This window comes from Lepus europaeus, chromosome 12, assembly GCF_033115175.1.
Source record: "Lepus europaeus isolate LE1 chromosome 12, mLepTim1.pri, whole genome shotgun sequence".
Classification (NCBI taxonomy): domain Eukaryota; kingdom Metazoa; phylum Chordata; class Mammalia; order Lagomorpha; family Leporidae; genus Lepus; species Lepus europaeus.
This window is the reverse complement of record NC_084838.1, coordinates 2,703,037-2,724,922: the sequence shown is the minus strand read 5'-3', so window position 1 is coordinate 2,724,922 and position 21,886 is coordinate 2,703,037. Positions and strand designations below refer to the sequence as shown.

Here is a 21,886-nt window from a genome sequence, read left to right as displayed (position 1 = left end):
AGTAGTATCAGTTGTACATCCTGAAGTGACTGACAAGGGTCATCATTAGGACACTGCCTGTCAAATATCCAAGTCGGATTAACCAGTGTGTGAGCCACTCGTTCTTTCAAATACAACCGGCAATCCATGAAACCAGTGACTCGCTCAGCTCTGCACGGGGGTCTGGGGTGGCCGCCACGCTTTGGTGTGCAGCAAAGGTGCCTTATGCACACTTGCTATGTCCTGTGCTGTCACAAAGAACATTAACTATACAGGTTTTCAGGGGCCAATAATTAAAAATACTTTCTATTACCAGACACTCAGAAGTTTCTAAATGTTTTTCTTCTGTAAACTGAAAGGCTATGTCAAGGAAGAACGTGATGCCCACCAGGGCAGTTTGCTGCCTGCCTGGATTCAGGCTAAGTGGCTGCTGTTTCAACTACCATCACTTCTGTACCATCCACCAAGTGCTGAGCCGTGGGGAGGGCAAGCGTCAGCTCAGCATCCCCAGGAGAGCAGATCTGACTTACTGAGCCCCTAAAAGGATTCTGGGAGCCCAGGGTTCAGCAGATGCCAGCTTGACAGCTCCTGCTCCTCGACTCAATCGGATTCAAACCCGCCATATTTCAGGTCCGAATTCCGTTTGGCCTCAGTAGACTACACGAAGGAGGCCTGCGGTCAAGTCGCAGTGCTTGGGCAGGGCCGCAGACGGCTGGCACTCACCTTCCTGGGGGCTGTGGCTGTGGCCGGGGGGAGTGAAATGTCATCCGAGTGGTAGAGGGGGGCTGGAGGTGGCGAGGTTGCTGGGGTTCCCAAAGGAGTTCCTTTTCCACCTGCTCAGAGACAAGGGCAGAATATGTACGAACATCAAGACCAACTGTTAGAAAAACCACCAACTTTCCTAGCCTCGTCACGTGACTAAAGCTGCAACAGCTTACTTTCTGGGATCTAGCTCAGTCTTCTTTTGTTGGCTTGTTTAACTTTACAGGCTTTGAAATCCCCTGAAGTTTCTATAAGTCTAGAAAACAAGTTTACTACTTCAAACTCACTACTAGATCTAGAAGAATAGTTTCTTCCACCATAAAACACAAGTCAAAACCAACCCATCGAACCCAGCCTGAGACATACATACCAGCTGTACCAAATACTTTACTGTAAGGGTGTGATAAGTCAGCTGGGACATTTCCAGGCGACGTCGGAGGAGTGGTCATACCACAAACCATGGATGGGCTCCAAAGAGTGGCCTGGGGACCAACAAAGCAGATCAGCAACAGCGAATGGGTGCTCCATCACCCACAAGGCTCACGTTCATGGCCAACGTTCAGTTTAACCTTCGCCTTTCCAACTGCAGAAAGACAGGTGGCATCTTGTACATCCAGGCTCCACAATGAACCCAAGCAGCAAGAGAAATTTTCTTTGCTAATGCAATCTCATGGATCCCTAAAAGGGACTGCTGAGGGGCCAGCGCTGCGGCGTAGCAGGTTAAGCCACCCTCTGCAACTCCAGCACCCTATATCAGCGCCAATTCAAGTCCCGGCTGCTCTACTTCCAATCCCGCTCCCTGCTAATATGCTGGGGGAGCAGTGGAGGATGGCCCAAGTGCTGGGGCCCCTGCACTCATGTGGGAGACCTGGAAGAAGCTCCCAGCTTCTAGTTTCAAATCAGCCCAGCTCCACCCATTGTGGGCATTTGAGGAGTGAACCAGCATGTGGAAGCTCTCCCTCTGGTGTCTTTCCCTCTCTCTGCAACTCTTTCAAATAAAATTAACAAATGTAAAAAAAAAAGGGGGGGGGGGTGCCACCTGCTGAAATGAGCAGTATAATGTTTTCCCAACCATATACTAAAACCCGACCCAAATGGTCAGCTTCACCAGGAAGCAAGGAGAAAGCAAGCCCACTACTGGGCACCATACTTGCGGCGGCTCAGTTAACAGCCGTGTCGACGGGGAACTCAGAGTCTGAGGTAGCTGCCCTGGCGTATTTAACGTCAGCCGAGAAGAGGAATACGGGGTAGAAGTGGCACTCCCTAAAATGAAAAAGAAGAACAGAGGATGAGGGGTGGCTTTAGACCATTCCAGGAGAAACCTACAGTCCTCCAGACCATTCAGCAATCTCAGTTCTCTACATTTGAAAACCTGAGGGGCTTTCTGACATCCCTGTCCATCAAGTAACATGTAAAGCACTCTTCAAATGCCCTCGCAAACAGCACCCGGTAAGGCTGATGGCTGAGCCTTGAGTAACGCGGAATGCACAGCACAGATAACACCGTCAGTGGCTGTAACTACTGACAGAGTCCATATTTTGATATGCATCCAATTTTAAATTGTCCAGACTCATTCAAACTGCATCAGTGCTGCAGCCCAGGGAGCCCCGCTCCAGCTGTCCAAATGGTAAAAGGACTTCCTCTGAGGTGGGGTCTGCAACGTGCTTGAACCATTTTCTCTGTTGAGGGTTGAAGACACGTTGCCAAAGCTGTTGGCAATACTATCAGGCAGGAAACCAAAGACATTTAAATTAAACTCAAAGGAAAACTTAATTAGAAGACAACAGAGGCAAATTCAATTTAGAAATATGCAGGGAAACTGAACTAAGTTTTATTCTAAGAAAGAAAACAAAGTTAACAAAGATAAACAATGCTTCCCAGAGACAAAGGTGTAAAACAGGCAAGTGCCAAAGTCACGTTTTACCATAGCTATTCTGTGTGTCCACGTAGGGGCTGGGGGTGACATCAGCGGACCGGTGAGGGAACCGGGCAGACAGCTGGTGAGCCACAGAACAGCCGTCTTCATAGGGGGCTTCCGAAGGGTCCAGGGAGATTTTGGCGCACTCTATTACGACATCATGAGTCTCTAATCTCCTCCACCTGTGAAAGGCAAGGAACGTCAAGAAACGCAAACAATAATCTATTCAATTAAACACTGAAGACTGCCAACCCGGGCCAGCACAGAGCAGGGAAAATCCATTCCAACCCAAGCTGGAAACAGTTCTATGATATAAAGAACTAGCCATTCACCTTACAAACCTACATCTGCCCTATTTAGAACCGTTACATCAAGTGAACGGAAACTATTTGACACAAAAATTTCATCAATGAAAAACTAGGCATAGCTTCCAAACAGAACATAAACTATGGAGAGCAGACACAAGGGGACGCCCTGCTTTGGAACAAAGGTCAACCTGGAACAGGGAGACCTGGAAACCGCCAGAAAGCTTAGGCGACAAAGCCTCAGGATGCCGGTCCACCCCCAGACCAGAAACACAGTGTAGAAGACAACGACTAAAGAAAGCCCACAAGGATTTTTTTTAAACTCTAAAGATTCTTGGGCCGGCGCTGTGGCTCAACAGGCTAATCCTCCGCCCCGCAGCGCCGGGGCACCGGATTCTGTCCCGGTTGCCCCTCTTCCAGGCCCGCTCTCTGCTGTGGCCCAGGAGGGCAGTGGAGGATGGCCCAAGTGCTTGGGCCCTGCACCCGCATGGGAGACCAGGAGAAGCACCTGCCTCCTGGCTTCGGATCAGCGCGGTGTGCCAGCCGCAGCGCACCGGCCACGTGGCCATTGGAGGGTGAACCAACAGCAAAGGAAGACCTTTCTCTCTGTCTCTCTCTCTCTCACTGTCCACTCTGCCTGTCAAAAATAAAAATAAATAAATAAATAAATAAACTCTAAAGATTCCTGTTATGTGATCCACAGTCGACTTCTAAGGATCTGTCCTATAGAAAGAAACATATAACAAGATATACAACAACGTTCAGCACAGCATACCTTGTAATAAAAGAAGTGATACAACTCAAAATCCAACCAAAAGGACACAGTCTCTGGAAGAAATACTATTACACCACCCCAGAGTACAAGCAGAGGGAGGAGACTGACCACAAAGGGTGCGAAGGAACTGCTGGGGGCCAACAGGAATGCTCTTTGTCACAATCGCGACTTCTGTCAAAACTTAACAAAATGGATTGTTACTGTATGTAAATTATGCCACACTGAAGTTGATATGAAAAATTATGCAGGGAAGGGGAAGGGAATGGACGTTTGGGCTAGCAGTTAAGACGCTGGCCGGGACACCTGTAGCCAGTGTCACCAGGTTTGATCCTGGCTCTACTCCTCGTTTCCTGCTAACGCAGACCCTGGGAGACAGTAGGCAATGGCTCAAGTAAGTGGGGTCCTGCCACCCTCATGTGGGAGGCCTAGCTTGAGTTCCCAGCCCCTGACTTCAGCTCGGCTCAGCTCCAGCCGTCGCAGGCATCTTGGAGTGAACAAGCAGGTGGGAGATCTCTGTCTCTCAAACAAAATTTGAGAAGAAAAAACTGAAGCTGTGGGTGATGTTCGTTTTCTTTCAACTCTTCAGTACTTGCCAAATATTCTACAAAAATCCTATTAACACAACATCCAAAATGCAAATACTCACTCAAGTATAAATGTTCTTTCTGACAAAAAACATCACTCTACACATTTCTAGTTAGGAACTCCAATGGATTCCAATCTTCCGTTGCACAGGTGACAGGGACCAGCGCAGCAGCACCAAGGGCCATCCCTGGGTTGACCCTAACAGAACGTGTGATCCTACACAACTGTGGTAGAATGCTCATTAAATCCTCAGTGCTGAAAATGTGGCTTCCAACACAGAAACAAAAGCATCCAGGACTAAGCTGGGCACAGGTAAGCTCCTTAAACCCAGAACCTCACGTCCTTCAATTACAGAAAACGCTTTTACATTATTTCTGTTATTAGTTTATATTATTTCAACCACTTTTTACTCCAGCAAAGTTTTCTTTTTTTAATGTTTGTTTATTCATTTTTATTTATTTAAAAGGCAGAATGACAGAGAGTCAGAGAAAGAAACAGATCTTCTAACCGTTGGTTCCCTCCCCACATGCCTGCAACAGCGGGGGCTGGGCCACACTGAAGCTGTGAGTGTCACTGAGGTCTCCCGTGGGGTCGCAGGGACTCGGTACTTGAGCCACTATCTCCTGCCTCCTCTGGTGCACATTAGCAGGGAGCTGAATTAGAAGTGGAGGCAGAGGTGGGACTTGATCCCGGCACTGTGATGAGATGCAGGCATCCCAAGTGGCAGTGTAACTCTCTGAACCACAACACCTGCCCTTTTTCCTCCTTTTTTTGGCCCCAAAATTCATTTATTTATTTGACAGGTAGAGTAGCAGAGAGAGGGGGTGGGTAAGACAAAGAGCTATCTCCCATTCACTGGTTCATTCCCCCGAATGGCCCAACAGCCAGGGCTGGGACAGGCCAAAGCCAGGAGCCCAGAACTCCATCTGAGTCTCACATGTGGGTACCAGGGACACACGCACTCGGGCCATCTTCCACTGCTCTCCTTGGCACAACAGAAGAGAGCTGGATCAGAAGCGAAGAGCTGGGTCTTGAACCAGTGCTCCAGTATGGATGCTGGTGTCTCAAGGGGCAGCTCAACACAATGCGCCAAATACTAGCTACTCTCCTCTCTTTTCTTGTTTTCTATTGAAGCTGGACTTTCTGGGCTGATGATCCTTATTTTTCCTTTTCTCTTATCACCTCAATTCTTTGGATCTGCCTAAAATGAGAATATTCTCAACTTTATCTTCTAAGTCTTTCTTTCTAAATTTTGCCTATCATCTGTAATTTTCTTTTTTAAAGACTTATTTATTTCAAAGTCAGAGTACAGAGAGAAAAGAAAGACACACACAGAGAGAGAGAGACCTTCTATCTGCTGTTTCACTCCCCAAATGGCTGCAATGGCCGGGGCTGGGCCGACCTGAGCCAGGAGCCAGAAGCTTCTTTTGGGTCTCCCACATGGGTGCAGGGGCCTAAGGACTTGGGCCATCTTCTACTGCTTTCCCAGGCCATTAGCGGGGAGCTGGAGTGGAAGCAGAGTGGCCAGGACTCGAACCAGCGCCCATATGGGATGCCAGCACTGCAGACAGCGGGTTTAACCCGCCACGCCACAGTGCCAACCCCTATCATAATTTTCAAGAGCTGTTTCATTAGTTCTGGAAGACTCCTCTCCTTGTATCCTGATCTTGACATGGGCACAGATGCCTCATCTCTGCAGCTAGCGCAGGCACGCTCTGCTGCTCTCTGTACCTCGCTTCGTTCCAGCTCCCTCTTCTCTTCCTATGGCTCTTTCATGCTGATACTTCCCTCAACAGTCAGATGATCTGCCTGCCCAGCCTGCTCCCTTAGGAGGCTTCCAAGTTAACATGGCTGACTGGAGACTTCAAAACCTTTATAGAAAAATAAAATTAAAGACAAACATTTGACGGTGGTCCTATGGCGCAGTGCTGGCATCCCATATGGGTGCTGGTTCGAGTCTTGGCTGCTCCACTTCCAATCCAACTCTGCTGTGGCCTGGGAAAGCAGTAGAAGATGGCCCAAGTCCTTGGACCCCTGCACCCACATGAGAGACCCAGAAGAAGTTCCTGGTTCCTGGCTTTGGATCAGCTCAGCTCTGGCCATTGTGGCCATCTGGGGGTGAACCAGCAGATGGAGGACCTCTCTCTCTCTGCCTCTCTAGTAAACAAATAAATCTTAGGGGATAGTGCTATGGCTCAGTGGGTTAAAGCCCCAGTCTGCAGTGCCAACATCCCATATGGGTGCCAGTTCAAGTCCTAGCTGTTCCACTTCCGATCCAGCTCTCTGCTGTGGCCTGGGAAAGCAGAAGATGGCCTAAGTGCTTGGGCCCCTGCACCCACGTGGGAGACCCGGAAGAAGCTCCTGGCTCCTGGCTTCGGATCAGTGCAGCTCTGCTTGTTGAAGTCATATGGGAGTCTCTGTCTCTCCCTCTCTCTATCTTAACTCTGCCTCTCAAATAAAGAAAGAAATCTTTAAAAAAAAGACAAACATTTTGGTGCCAAAAAATTTTTGAAGTCTATATATACAAGAAGTCATTAATAAAAGGCTCATGGAAATGCATATTATTTTTAAAAGCTATGCATGGATTGCAGGGTTTGTTTGTTTGTTTTTTTAAATATTTCAGAGGCAAAGATAGAGAGACAAAGCTCCCATCTACTGGTTCACTCTCCAGACACCTGCCAACAATTGTGGCTAGCCAGGCCAAAGTCAGAAGCCAGCCAAGAAGTCCATCCAGGTTTCCCCATGTGAGTGGCAGAGACCAGTACTTGAGCCACCCATCACCTGCTGTCTCCCAGGACACTGCAGCAGGAGATGAAACCTCAACATGGGGCACTCGGACACGGTGTCCCCAGTGGCAGCTTAACGCTGCACCTAATAACCGTCCCTAAACTTATTTTAATTCTACTTCTAGACAAATTTCTTTTTGAAGTATCCTTGTATATAACCTCCTCAAATCCTACCATCTACATTAACTATTTACTCATTTTTAAATATAAATCCACAGGGACCAGCACTGTACGTGGGTTAAAGCCCCGGCTTGCAGTGCCAGCATCCCATATGGGTGCCAGTTCTTGTCCCAGCTGCTCCACTTCTGATCCAGCTCCCTGCTAATGCACCTGGGAAAGCAGTAGAAGATGGCCCAAGTGCTTGGGCCCTGCACCCACATAGGAGACACAGAAGAAGCTCCTGGCTCCTGGCCTTGGATTGGCGCAGCTTCAGCCGTTGCAGCCATTTGGGAGGTGAGCCAGCGAATGGAAGACTTCTCTGTCTCACTCTAACTCTTTCAAATAAATAAAATAAATCTTAAAAAAGTAACTAATTAGTATAAATTCACAAAGAGGAGAGGAAAGGGGCATGAGAAAATAGTACCACAGGCTTCTGCCACTGGAAAGCAGACAGGCAGTGCACAAGTCCAAGGAACAGGATCCTAAGCAGCTGTGCTCAAAGCTGAGCGTCAGCTGACACACGGACTCCTCAAAGTGCTGGAGACCTTGCAGCCTCAAGAACTCGGCAGCTGCAGCTGAGTGGCAGGTGGGTGAGGGTGGGGGCCAGGTGGGTGAGGGTGGTGGGCAGGTGGGTGAGGGTGGGGGGCAGGTGGGTGAGGGTGGGGGGCAGGTGGGTAAAGGTGGGAGACAGGTGGGTGAGGATGGGGGACAGGTGGATGAGGATGGGGGGCAGGTGGGTGAGGGTGGGGGCCAGGTGGGTCAGGGCAGGGGCCAGGTGGGTGAAGGTGGGGGGCAGGTGGGTGAGGGCGGCAACAGGTGGGTGAGGGCAGGGGGCAGGCGGGTGAGGGCGGGGGACAGGTGGGTGAGGGCGGGGGGCAGGTGGGTGAGGGTGGGGGGCAGGTGGGTGAGGATGGGGGGCAGGTGGGTGAGGGTGGGGGGCCAGGTGGGTGAGGGAGGCAACAGGTGGGTGAGGGCGGGGGCAGGTGGGTGAGGGTGGGGGCCAGGTGGGTGAGGGCGGGGGGGGGGGGGCAGGTGGGTGAGGGCGGGGGGGCCAGGTAGGTGAGGGTGGCAACAGGTGGGTGAGGGTGGGGGCCAGGTGGGTGAAGGTGGGGGCCAGGTAGGTGAGGGTGGCAACAGGTGGGTGAGGGCGGGGGCCAGGTGGGTGAAGGTGGGGGCCAGGTGGGTAAGGGCGGAGGGCAGGTGGGTGAGGGCGGGGGGCAGGTAGGTGAGGGCAGCTACAGCTGGGTGAAGGCGGGGGCCAGGTGGGTGAGTGAGGGCAGCTACAGGTGGGTTTAGGGCAGCTACAGGTGGGTGAGGTTGGGAGGGATATGTGGGTGAGGGCAGGGGGCAGGTGGGTGAGGGCAGCTACAGGTGGGTGAGGGCGGGGGGCCAGGTGGGTGAGGGCGGTGACAGGTAGGTGAGGGCGGGCAGGCTGCAAACCAGCAGAGCAGCACTGATGTCCCCGACCCCCCTAGCTCCACCAATCCAGACGGCATCTGGTTGCTTCTGGGATGAGAACAAGAGGTTTCTGGACAAGGTACTCCAGGAACTGGTGAACGCCATTCCAAAGAAGGGCATTAAGCAAGCAGGTGAATTCTGAATGTCAAGGCCGTCAGCCTCTGCCCCAGCAGCAGACCCTCATCAGCCGGGACAGCTGAAGGTTCTGTGCTGAAAACCTGGGCCGGCTCCAGAAGGAAGCCCTCAGTACCCCCAGCACACACTCAGTTCACCAGAGGACGAAGCTCCAAGCCAGCCCCACCCTGCGAGCAGTCTTCTAGTCTAAACACAAGCAGATCTTGGCCAAAGGAAAAAGGAATCACCTTAGGAGGACAGACCATGCAGGAAAAATAAAAGAAACCAGCTAATCTCCTCCAAGACAGAGACTGCTGCCATGATTAAGACGTCTGGCTACTATGAAAAACGAAGAAGCATCCAGAGAACTAAAAAGAGCCCGTAGATGGGAGGGAATTCAAAAAGCTAGTGGAAAAAAATGTAATTAAAAGACAAGTTTAGGGGCCAGCGCTGTGGTGTAGTGGGCTGGGGTCTTCGCCTGCAGTGCTGGCCTCCTGTGTGGACGCCAGTTCATGTCCCAACTACTCCACTTCCAATCCAGCTCCCTGCTAATGCACCTGGGAAAGTAGCAGAGAATGGCCCAAGTCCTTGGGCCCCTGCACCCATGTGGGAGACCTGGAAGAAGCTCCTGGCTCCTGGCTTCAGATCACCTCAGATCTGGCCACTGCGGCCATTTGAGGAATGAAGCAGCAGATAGAAGACCTCTCTCTCTTCTCTCTCTCCCACCTTCCCACCGCCTCTGTCTTTACCTCTCTAACTCTTTCAAATAAATAAAATAAATCTTTGAAAAAAAAGACAAGTTTGGCCAGCACTGTGCTATAGTGGACTAAGCTTCTACCTGCGGCACTGGCATCCCCTATGGGCGCCAGTTTGTTTCCAGCTGCTCCTCTTCTGATCCAGCTCTCTGCTGTGGCCTGGGAAAGCAGTAGAAGATGGCCCAAGTGCTTGGGCCCCTGCACCTGTGTGGGAGACCTGAAGAAGCTCCTGGCTCCTGGCTTTGGATCAGCCCTGCTCCAGCCATTGCAGCCATTTGGGGAGTGAACCAGCAGATGGAAGATCTTTCTCTCTCTCTCTGTCTGTAACGCTGCCTCTCAAATAAATAAAAAAAAAAGTAAAAAAAAAAAAATAAAAAAAGACAAGTTTTGGGCTGTCATTGTGGCAGTGGGTAAAGCTGCTGTCCATGACACTGGCACCCCATATGGGTACCAGTCCGAGTCCTGGCTGCCCCACTTCCAATCCAGCTCCCTGCTGGTGGCCTGGGAAAAGCAGTGGAAGATGGCCCAAGTGTTTTGACCCGTGCCACTCATGTGGGAGACCTAGATGAAGCTCCAGGCTCCTGGCCTTGGCCTAGCCAGCGCTAGCTATTGCGACCATCTGGGGAGTGAATTAGCAGATAGAAGATCTCTGTCTGTCTCTCCTCTCTCTGTAGCTCTTTCAAATAAATAAATCTTAAAAAAAAAAAAAAAAAAAAGACAAGTTTATTTTTGGTACAAAGAAGTTTGAAATCCGTGTGTAGCTTCTTCGTAACACATTTTCCATAAACATCGAGAAACTCCTCACATTAAAACCATGGGAGTAGAGACGGTAACCAGAACAGGAGGACTAAGCCAAAGATAAGGGCGTTCTTGGGAAGCAGACAGAGGGGTAGAAAGGAAGAACAGGAGAGCGAGGAGGAGTACAGAACCACTCCGGCAGGTTAGGTCTGCAGCCTAGCAGTGCCGGAAGGAAAGGCAGCGACCATGCAGGAAACGAAGCCAAGCAGAAAATAATTAAAGAAATCTAGAACTTAAAGAGCTTCTAGGTTGAACAAAGAGAACAGGTGCACGTCAGGGCACGTGGCCAGGAAACTTCAGAATATTAGGGCAACAAAGAGAACACTCCACCAAGTTCCACACAGCAAACACAGGCTCAGGACCTCTTCGGATTGCAGCAGCAACACTGGGAGCAAAGCGGCCCACGAAAAGTTACTGAAGATCGACTCCCGACCTGGAGGTCCAAACCCAAGTCAACACCTGCACCCTCTCTCCAAACGCCGCCGGAGGATACAGCTGATCGGACCCGGGGGTGGTTTGATCAAAGCAGGAGACATGGGAAGTGGGAGAGCTCGCCCAGGAGTGACAAGAAGGGAAGCCCCACAAGCACAGGGTGACAACAGAGTCCAGGCGGCACGGACGGCAGCTCAGAGCTGCCAGGAGAACCGGCACGGTGCAGGCCATCAGGCTCACCAACGTCCTGTACCGTCTTCCTAGCTGAGAGGCAGAGCCGCTGACCCGGCCTGAACGGCGGCCTGGCTCAGCTTGTCTCCACCTGTACCGATGAGGCTCCCACTCCCCTATTCGGCCAGAGCAGCTGAGCGACCCCTCTCGCCCCACAGGAGGATTCTGCTCTGACCTGGTCCACGGAGCAGGTGCAGCCGCCACAACAGCCTCTCCTTGCCCCGCGCGGCAGCACATCTGGTACCGGCTTTGCCACGTGCTCTGATGAGGGTGACCCTTCCCAGGCCTGTGCACTGACTTCCCCGAAGGGACCCTGTACAATCTCAAGAAGGTGAGGCCACACCGGGACTCACACACTGCTCCTTCTCTCAGCTCCTGGGTCTTTACCCAACAGTGAAAGACTGCTCTTTCTTCAGAAGGCTTGCTTCCTGACCAGCGTGCCGAAACAAAAGAACACATGTAATAAAGCTACAAGGAGAAGCGGGAGAATGACCAACAGAAAAGCACGATCAGCAGTTGTCTCTGAGGTGGGAGAGGGAACAGGCACAAGGGGGGGAGAGGGCTCCCACAAGGACTTCGAAGGTACTGGTAGTAATATTCTGTATTTTACTTATTTATTTGAAGAGCAAAGCAAAAGAAAGAAAGGGAGACAGAGATTTTCCATCTGCCGACTCACTCTCCAGAGGGCCACAACAGCCAGGCCAAAACCAGGAGCTAGGAACTCCACTCTGGTCCAGCACAGGGGTGGCACTGGCCGAAATATTTGGGCCATCATCCACTGCCCTCACAGGCACATTAGCAGGAAGCTGGCTTGAAAGCAGAGCACCCCCATGGGGAATACGGGCATCACGAGTTGTGGCATAACCCACTGTGCCACAACACTGGCCCCAGCGTCGATCTGAAGCCGGGTGCTGGGTACATGTGTTCATGTGTCAGTATAAACCTCATGTGTACATTTTCTTCATTTCTCTAAATATATCTCACACTAAGTTGCTCTAAGCTGATTCACTACACAGAGATCAGGTAAAAGGCTGGCTTTTTCAGTGGGAGATCCCTGAATGTCAAGGTCAACATTTGGGCGTCACTTTTCCCGAAAGGCCTAATCCCCTAACTGGGGGCAGAAGCCCGGCTTCCACCCAGAGAAAAGTGAGGCAAGGAGGGGAACCTCCCTGGGCTCCGTCTGTCGCATTTCTTTACCTCCCTCACATTTTCAGTCCTCACCACAGCTGGTGGCCTCCCTCAGGAGCCACGCAGGTCCTGTTTCTCCAGAGAACAAACTCGGGAACTTGTGCAGGGTCTCAAGGAGGGCGTTAGGCACCGGGCTATGCAGGGTAGAGAGGGACCCAAGGAGTCCACCCAGTGAAAACACTGATTTTCTGCAATCCACTTGTTTTCAGCCACTCCTCACGCACTTACTGGCCCCTCAAGGCTAATCTTTCTGGGGCCCGGGGCCTCCACTCTGCTACACGACTGAGCAGCACACTCCAGGCTCACACCGGGCTCGGCTGTGCACGTCCTTGCCCATGGAGTGACTCGGTGAGCAGAACACCCGCATTCCCCAGGAGCACCCCGAGAGGGACCTCTCCTAGCCCACATTTTCAGCCTCTGAAAGCATTCTGCAGACGGCTTCCGTACCTTCGAGGGTCCAGTTCATGGTCCTTGGATCCAGTCACTAACTCCGGATGAATTCGCACGTGCTCCATCATCGGCTGGAAGAGTTTGGGTCGACAATTGACAAAGGATGAATTTTTGCGGCACGTCCACACAATGGAATATCAACAGTGAGAAAGAACAAAGTACCGCCACACGCTACCACACAGATGAACAACCCCATTTATACCAAGTGTGGAGAACAGGCAGCTGTACGGCGGGAAGCAGGCTGAAGATGAGGCAGGTTTAGTGGAGAGGCTGGACTGCTGCTCTCCACTTAACACAGAGTTAGAAACACAGTCTAGCTCACCCGTACGCCACGCGCTAACAAAGGGTTTTCTTTACCTTGACCACCTCTTCAAAAGTCTCCAAGTTTTCCTTCATACTGTAGTGAGAACGCAGAAAGGAGACGAAGTTGCAAGGGTACATTCCGTAGAGACGATGAAAGAGAGCATAAACGCTGGCGTGGAGGTGGACCAGGTAGATTTCTGTCACGTGGCCTGCAACGCCAGCCGTGGAGAAGACACTCAGACACAAGGCTGACAGGTGACAGCAGACTGAGCACGTGGCTGCCCGTTCTTGTCACGTGTGTGTCAGGTCAGGGTAGTCTTCTAAAACGCAATCTGAAGGCTCCAGAACCCCCACTTCACATCTCTCCAGGGCCCCTAAGCCCTTGGTTCCTGTGACCCGCAGAGGCTCCCACTGAGCCAACCTCCACCCTTCCCTCCAGTTGTCACCCAAAAAGGACCCCAAATATTCTCACAACACTGAGCTACCTTTACAAGGAGAGCCGCTCTTTCTGAATTGTGATTACACCCCTCCGCTGCGCAGTTCAACACGCACTTCCTGAGAACAGGACTGGCTTACTGCTATGGCCTCAATGTCTTGCACTACACTTGGTATATAACAAACATTCAAATATTTGGGACATGGTGAACGAGAGAGAACCTTTTAATCCGTATTTAGCCTTAGCTATGTGTACCTATAACCACTGAGTAGAGAAAACTGTTAACCAGACATTAGCTTAAAAAGCTAAGAGTGGAACGAAGTGAAAATTCAGTTAATCTAGTTTTACTTGGACCCCATGGAAACAGTGTCCAGAGCATACAAAAAGCTCCTTCATAATATGGACAGATCAATCCTTTCTCTCAAACACCCCACTAAAGAAACTAGTATCAAGGCTAATCCTCCACCTGCGGCACCGGCACCCCAGGTTCTGGTCCCGGTTGGGGCGCCAGTCCTGTCCCGGTTGCTCCTCTTCCAGTCCAGCTCTCTGCTGTGGCCCAGGAAGGCAGTGGAGGATGGCCCAAGTGTTTGGGCCCTGCACCCACATGGGAGACCAGGAGAAGCACCTGGCTTCGGATCGGCGCAGTGCACCGGCTGTGGCGGCCATTTGGGGGGTGAACCAATGGAGGGAGGACCTGTCTCTCTGTCTCTCTCTCTCTCACTAACTCTGCCTGTCAAAAAAAAAAAGAAAGAAAGAAAGAAACTAGTATCAAATGGGCCTGTGCTAGGGCCAGCACTGTGGCGCAGCGGCTTAAGCCTCCACTTGCGATGCTGGCATCCCCACCCCAGTGCTGGCCTGAGTCCCAGCTGCTCTGCTTCTGATCCAGCTGCCTGACAAAGCTCCTGCGAGGGCGGCAGAGGACAAGTACACGGGATCCTGCCACCCACGGGGGAGACCCAGATGGAATGTCTGGCTCCCCACCGCAGGCTGGTGTTACGGCTATCTGGGGAGCCCATGCACTCTCTCTCGTGTGTGTACGCTCCCTCTGCCTTTCAAATAAATGTATCAATTCTTAAAAAGGAGGGGCCCGTGCTTCTACTACATCCTGGACAGGAAGCCGCAGGTCTTCATCCTTCGTGCCTTTGATAGGAGTATCTCACTCTGGGATTACCAGGAGTCTGAATCTCACAGGCTCCCAGGTCCTGAAAGGCTGTGTTACCTGCCCATACAGGGGGTGGGGAAGACACCTGATATGTTTGGAACCAAACCACAAATCAGGGCGTGCTGCATTCTCCCTCACAGGCCATCGGAACCTGAAGGCCTCCTCAACCCAGCGGAGCAGGCATGTTTCACAAGCATAGCCCTAGACTGCTGCCACACACAGAGGCTGCTTGACACCGTCCTGCCGGCTTCTCCGACAACTAAGCACTCCAAGGCACCAGCACACGGAAGGTGTCTTGTCAGCCGTCTTCCTACAAATGCCCGTAGTGGACACCCCAGTCTCCTCATGTGTCCGGTGAAAATTACTCATTCCAGCTACACAGTTCCCTACGCCTTTCCCTAATGGTGCACGACCTGTTGATCAACAAAGAAAGCCTTCAGCCAGCAGGGTCCGGCAGGGGTAAGGAGATCTGTACCTGGTTTCTTCAGGCACCATGATGAAAGACGGCCAAAAATATCAAAGAAGTCAAGAAGGTGCTGTTTCCCCGACTGTGGGATCATCGGCAGCATGGTTATCAACACCAGGACGCCTGTTGTGAGGACGACGACGTCGGTATCCATCTGCAGAGGTGAAGGTCAAACAGCAAACAGCCATCAGGCACGGCGAAGGGGACCCCAACACTGAAGAGCCACTGATGACAACCTCACTCCCGTCCTCACTTCCTGCCCCCAGGATCTGAGAGGACAACACTGAGACAGACCGAGCTCTGACTCCCCACTGTCGGCGCCTCAGCAGCTCAGCTGGGAGAGAGCTTAGCTGGACTCCCAGACCCTAACGTCCTAGGATGCCCGACTTAGAGCACTGGATAAAAGCACTGCTGTTTTCATATAGTCAGCCAAATCCTAAGATACTCACATGTTGTGAAGGCAATTTAAAAAACACACTACACATTGACAATTCACTGCTTTTTAAAGGATTACCACAGAAGTTTAAGTGAAGAAAAAATTATAGTACTAACAAATTGACTTAAGGACTTAGTTTCATAGCAGTGTTTATAGAGAATCAGCAAATATAGCTTCTCAGCCTTTTGGCTAAGATCAGGTATGAGAATCAGCAAATAAGAGACGATGCTTTTAGGTCAAGTCAAATAACTTTAGGCTAATTGAAGACATTCAACACCCAATGAATAATGAATTAACTCAGACTGGCTATAGCAGCTCATTTGATCCATTATTAAATCATGGATGTTTGCCAAATAACTGAAATTCAAATTCAAGAAACAAGATATTGGAGCCGGCAATGTGGCACAACCGGTTAAAGCCCCAGCCTGCAGCGCCAGCATCCCATATGGGTGCCAGTTCAAGTCCTGGCTGCTCCACTTCCAATCCAGCTCTCTGCTGTGGCCTGGGAAAGCAGTAGAAGATGGCCCAAGTGCTTGGGCCCCTGCACCCATGTGGGAGACCCGGAAGAAGCTCCTGGCTTCAGATCAGTGCAGCTGTGGCCATTGTGGCCATTTGAGAAGTGAACCAGCAGATGGAGGACCTCTCTCTCTGGCTCTACATCTTTCTGTAACTCTTTCAAATAAATAAAATAAATCTTGAAAAAAAAAAGATATTAATCAAAAGGCTATTATGCAGGCCAAGACTTCCATTATTCTAATTAGAAAAGACATCTGTGAGTCTGGAAACAAAGCTGTGAATGGATTTAACATTCACATCGAGCACCATGCCTTCGGTACTCCGATCCAGTGAGAAGAACGCAGTAGCCGGGCGGGGAACTGAGGCTGCATCGTGAGTCCCAGCAGAAAGGACCAACCTTCATCTCATTTAGCAAAACATCCCAACTCAACATTGGGATAACAGCCCAAGATTAATAGCAAAACTCTTCCAGAAGTCCAAGCTTTGACCATCTGAACTAAAACTAGATTATATTCTCATGAATCTCATTTGCTTAAAAAATATTAAATTGTAAAAACTGTTCCTGTTTTTTCTTAATATTAAACTCGAGTTTTTCAATGTGACTCCTCGGGGTCCACCACCAGGGATAGTAAGACAGCGAGCCTTCCTGGCAGGCACAAAGATCAGGTCGATCAGGTGGATCAGATGAATCCAAGGGACTGCACCCTAGACAAACACTGCAGTTACTATCAACCAATTGTCTTACTGTATGGACGTCCGAGTCCAGGAACGAAAACAGATTAAGCAAATAGCCCTGAGTGCTTCGGCAAGCCACCGCCAGAGCTAAAACACATAGTTCTACTACGGTTCTGACTCCCTGTGTAGAAAAATGCACCAAATTCAGTGTAGGCAATAGTATACAATTCAATAGGACTTCAAAGTCATAAATACAGCTGCAACCAGAGTATATTCCTTAAGAATTAAAAAACCTTTAAGCTATATTAGCTGAAAGAGATTTTAGGAATAGGGATTCTCTAAAAAGAAGAGAGTCCAGCCAACTTTTAACCAGGGGAAGGCTAAACAAGGATGAAGTCAAAGACATTGGAACAACTCAGTGTTGGACCTCACTGAGCCCAGCTGACTGAAATAATACTGTATTTGCTTACCCATAATGAAGTATGTGAGAACTTAGTACCAATCTGGACCACATTACATGAGAGGAAAACCAGCTGCCTAGAACGTTTTAAACTCTCAAAGTTACCATCTAACTTGTTTGCTTAGTCACTCAACATTCAGAAACTACATTCATGAAGCCGTCATTCAAACCTTACGAACACCCTACCTTGAGACATTTTAGTAACGAAGGCAGCAGAGGGGCTTGAGAGAGCTTATGCTTCCAGGACGGCTGCAGTCTGATGACGTGCCCCAGTAACGAGAGGATGGAGAGGCGGGTGGCGGCTTTGCCCACGTATTCATTAATCTTGTCCAAGAGGTGCTGAAAATGTAGAACCAGGGAAGCCCTCACATGACCGTACGTGACACCAATCAACTGAACACAGACAGAGACCATGGGCTCTAATCTCTCAGCTCTGCCCTCTGCAGGGAGGCCAGTCAAGCTGGGAAAGAGATCAAACTCAAGATTTCTAAACCAAGTTAGCAAACAAAGCATTGCTGCATTTAACCTGAGAGAGGGCAGCCCCCTGGTAATTCAACAAAAATGAGCCTGGGGCAGGCGTGGCAAGCGCGTGAAGCCAATATTAGGGACATCCCATACAGGAGTGCCGGGGAGTCCCAGCTAGCCTGTGCTTCCAATCCTGCTTCAGGCTAATGTGCCTGGGAGGCACTGGATGATGGCCCAAGTGCTGGGTCACTGCCACCCACGTGGAAGACCAGGACAGTTCCTGGATCTGGGTTTTGGCCTGGCCCAGCCCTTACTGCAGGCATTTAGGAAGTGAACCAGTAGCTGGAAAGTATCTTTGTCTCTCCCTTTCTGTCAAATAAATAAATCTTTTTTTAAAATAAAGAAATAAAGAATAAATGATCCTGGGACCAGTGCTGTGGCACAGCAGGTAAAGCCACCAGTTGCAGTGCCGGCATCCCATGTGGGTGCCGGTTCAAGTCCCAGCTGCTCCACTTCTGATCCAGCTCCCTACTAATGCGCCTGGGAAAGCAGCAGAAGATGGCCCAAATCCCACCCATGTGGGAGACCTGGAAGAAGCTCCTGGCTCCTGGCTTCGGATTGGCCCAGCTCCGGTCATTGCAGCTATCTGGGGAGTGAACCAGCAGATGGAAGATCTCTCTCTCTCTGCTTCTGCCTATCTGTAGCTCTGCCTTTCAAATAAATAAATAAATATTTTAAAATAAATAAATAAATAATGCTAATACAGGTCTGCAGGAGGGGAGGAGACTCCACAGCCCCTCTGGAGTTCAGCAGGCCACCCCTTGCCGTGACCCCTGGTGCTGCTCTGGGCTTGGCTGCTACTGTCAGGAGGGGGTCCCGATGAAAGCAGCCTACAGTCTGACACCTTATGGAACGAGGTAGAAGAAGTCAGAGTTCAGCCCAGAGTAAAGGAAAAGAAGACAAGACACACACAATGGCAAGGTCCTCACATCCTAGAGAATGTGCTCTCATCTTTAATCACAACTTCCCAAAGTCTGAAATGACAATGCTGTGTTTGCTACTCACACAAACACAAAAACAAAAGGAAAATGTGTAAGAGTTCTCTGAGAGCTTGGTGCTAGGAAACAAGATTCATTAATTAGACTCTTAGTTATCAGCACTTACAGATTTCCCCTTGTTGGTAAAAGTTTAAAAATTCTATTCACAGCATGGGTATAAAGATGTGCACCTCAGGGGTCACAGCATTACTGTACAGTCACCGCATCGGATGATAAGATTCCTTTAAACACATGATACTTGGAAGCCCCTCTGTTTGATTTTGTGAACTTCCCAGGAAATATGGGCCTGACTCAGGAGTTTCATGTGCAGCACACAGAAGCCAGGGACTGAGCCCGGCCCAGCCGCACGGAGCCTTGCCTGGAAGCTGGCAGGATCCTCCCGCAGCACACACGGTGCACTCCACTACGGCATCCCAGCATCCCAGCAGTTACCTTGTCGTGCGGCTCCTGCAAGGTAGTCAGGATGTGCAAAACCGGCTGAGAACTGGTTTCCAGGTAATAATCCACCAAGGCGTTTACAAGCATAGGGCCACGATCTGAACAACAAAAGGGGAATTGATAACATCATCTCCTATAACAATCCAAATGTTTCTTTTCAAGCTACCCAAAGTTTTGTGGAGCAGTGCATTTCTTTTTTTTTTTTGAAGATTTATTCATTTATTTGCAAGTCAAAGTTATATACAGAGAGCAGAGAGGGAAGAGAGGAGAGGGGAGAGGGGAGAGAGAGGAGAGAGAAAGAGAGCTCTTCCATCCACTGGTTCACTCCCCAACTGGCCACAACGGCCAGAGCTGCACCAATCCGAAGCCAGGAGCCAGGAGCTTCTTCCAGGTCTCCCACGTGGGTACAGGGGCCCAAGCACTTGGGCCATCTTCTACTGCTTTCCCAGGCCATAGCAGAGGGCTGGATTGGAAGTGGAGCAGCTGGGACTCAAAAAGGTGCCCATATGGGATGCCGGCGCTGCAGGCGGCAGCTTTACCCGCTGCGCCACAGAGCCGGCTTTGAAGCAGTACATGTCAGCCTCCTTAACTTCATTCAGGACAAACAATAGGACAGTTCCATGCTTATTAGCCTAAGTATCCACAAAAGCATATGAAATGCTTTTATTTTTATTACTTTAATTAGAATAATCCCTGTCTACTATTAAAAATTTAGATACAGAAGTATGTGAGATAAAAAAACTGTCCTTCTCCCAATGTGTCCCCAAACCACTCCTTAGAGATAAACACCCTGAAGTTTGCTATGTGGGGCCAGTGCTGTTGTGCACCGGGTACAGCCGCCACCTGCAGTGCCAGCATCCCATATGGGCGCCAGTTCAAGTCCCAGATGCTCCACTTCCAATCCAGCTCTCTAATATGGTCTGGGAAAGTAGTGGAAGGTGGCACAAGTCCTTGGGCCCCTGCACCTGCATGGAAGACCCTGAAGAGGCTCCTGGCTCCTGGTTTTGGATCAGTTCAGCTCCAGCCACTGCAGCCATTTGGTGAGTGAACCAGCGGATGGAAGGCCCCACCCCCAATCCGCCTCTGCCTCTCTGTAACTCTGCCTTTCAAATAAATTAATTTTAAAAAAAAGTGTGCTATGTGTCCTTCCCACTCATATAATCTCTCCTCTCTCCCTCACATACACTTACACACACCCCTCACGTCCAGAGACACAGGTTCTGTGTCTTATTTTTTCCCACTTAGCGATGAGTGGCAGACACCTGCCAACGGCAGCACCAATGACCTACAGCATTGACTGACTAGTGCTCCACAGCGTGGTCCTACACCTTTAATTCAACCAGTCACTACTGAAGGGGACGTGGGCTTTCCAACTTCCCACTACATTTCCTTTAAGGCCATCAGGAGACTAAGATCTCTGTGAGTGGGCCGGACGGCATGGCTGCTAAACTGACGATGACCCCCAATGACACTCTTGCTAACAGGACCCATATTTGATTTTTGCCAACCTGGTAACCAAAGGGGCACTGTTTAGGTTTTATTTCTCTCGGAGCACATTCCTCATTAAATACCACTTAAGAGAAGTGTGTGTGTGGCCCGGCAGTTAAGATTCTCAAGTCTGTGTCAGAGTGCCCGGGCTCCGCACCCCACTCCAGCTCCTAACCGTAACTTGTGCTAATGCAGACCCTGGAAGGCCGCAGTGACGGATGGCTCGAATAACTGGTTTCCTGCCACCCAGGCGGGAGATTTGGTTGCATTCCCAGCTCCTGCTTCCCAGCTTCAGCCTGGGCCCACAGTATGTGGGGTGCGGGGGTCTTTCTCCACCTCTCAAATGATTAAATAAACATACTGAAATGATACGTTTGGGATTGGCTTTGAAATACTTGGGGGGCCGGCGCTGTGGCAAAGCAGGTAACTGCCACCTGCAGTGCCGGCATCCCGTATGGGTGCCAGTTGAAGTCCTGGTTGCTACACCTCTGATCCAGCTCTCTGCTATGGCCTGGGAGGGCAGTAGAAGATGGCTCAAGTCCTTGGCCCCCTGCACCTGCATGGGAGACCCAGAAGAAGCTCCTGGCTCCTGGCACAGCTCCAGCTGTTGCAGCCATCTGGGGAGTGAACCAGCAGATGGAAGACCTCTCTCTTTGCCTTTCCTCTCTCTGTGTAACTCTGACTTTCAAATAAATAAGTAAATCTTGAAATATTTGAGCTAAGGGGGTGACTGGGGGTGAATGAGAACGGCAGAAACTCTGAAGCGGGACCACTGTATGGCTCTTACTTCTGGATGTGTACTTAAATATCTCCCTCAGCAAAAGGTTAAAACACACATACAGTGAACCCATCAGTGTACGCTCTCTTTTGGTGGTTTAAAGACTGTCTGTGGGGCCAGCACCGCAGCTCACTAGGCTAATCCTCCGCCTGCGGCGCCGGCACCCTGGGTTCTAGTCCCGGTCGGGGCGCCGGATCCTGTCCCGGTTGCCCCTCTTCCTGTCCAGCTCTCTGCTGTGGCCAGGGAGTGCAGTGGAGGATGGCCCAAGTGCTTGGGCCCTGCACCCCATGGGAGACCAGGAGAAGCACCTGGCTCCTGCCATCGGATCAGCGCGGTGCACCGCTTGCAGCACGCCGGCCGCAGCGGCCATTGGGGGGGTGAACCAACAGAAAAGGAAGACCTTTCTCTCTGTCTCTCTCTCTCACTGTCTACTCTGCCTGTCAAAAAAAAAAAAAAAAGACTGAAGACTGTCTGTGGAAGATGAAAACCAAAACACACAGCAGGTTCAAG

General features: G+C 50.5%; 1 protein-coding gene across 2 annotated transcripts in view; it reads right to left on the bottom strand.

Moving 5' to 3' along the window:
* Positions 1-21,886, bottom strand: part of TSC1 (TSC complex subunit 1) — a 55,755-nt gene that overhangs the window by 12,792 nt on the left and 21,077 nt on the right. For both annotated transcript variants that reach the window (XM_062207286.1, XM_062207287.1), the window contains exons 4-12: positions 19,105-19,208; positions 17,336-17,488; positions 15,072-15,216; positions 13,053-13,207; positions 12,693-12,766; positions 2,666-2,841; positions 1,892-2,004; positions 1,112-1,223; positions 703-812 (exon numbers count right to left, since the gene is read on the bottom strand). In XM_062207286.1, the coding sequence (XP_062063270.1) occupies positions 703-812; positions 1,112-1,223; positions 1,892-2,004; positions 2,666-2,841; positions 12,693-12,766; positions 13,053-13,207; positions 15,072-15,216; positions 17,336-17,488; positions 19,105-19,208 (1,142 nt within the window). The remainder of the gene's footprint in view (positions 1-702; positions 813-1,111; positions 1,224-1,891; positions 2,005-2,665; positions 2,842-12,692; positions 12,767-13,052; positions 13,208-15,071; positions 15,217-17,335; positions 17,489-19,104; positions 19,209-21,886) is intronic.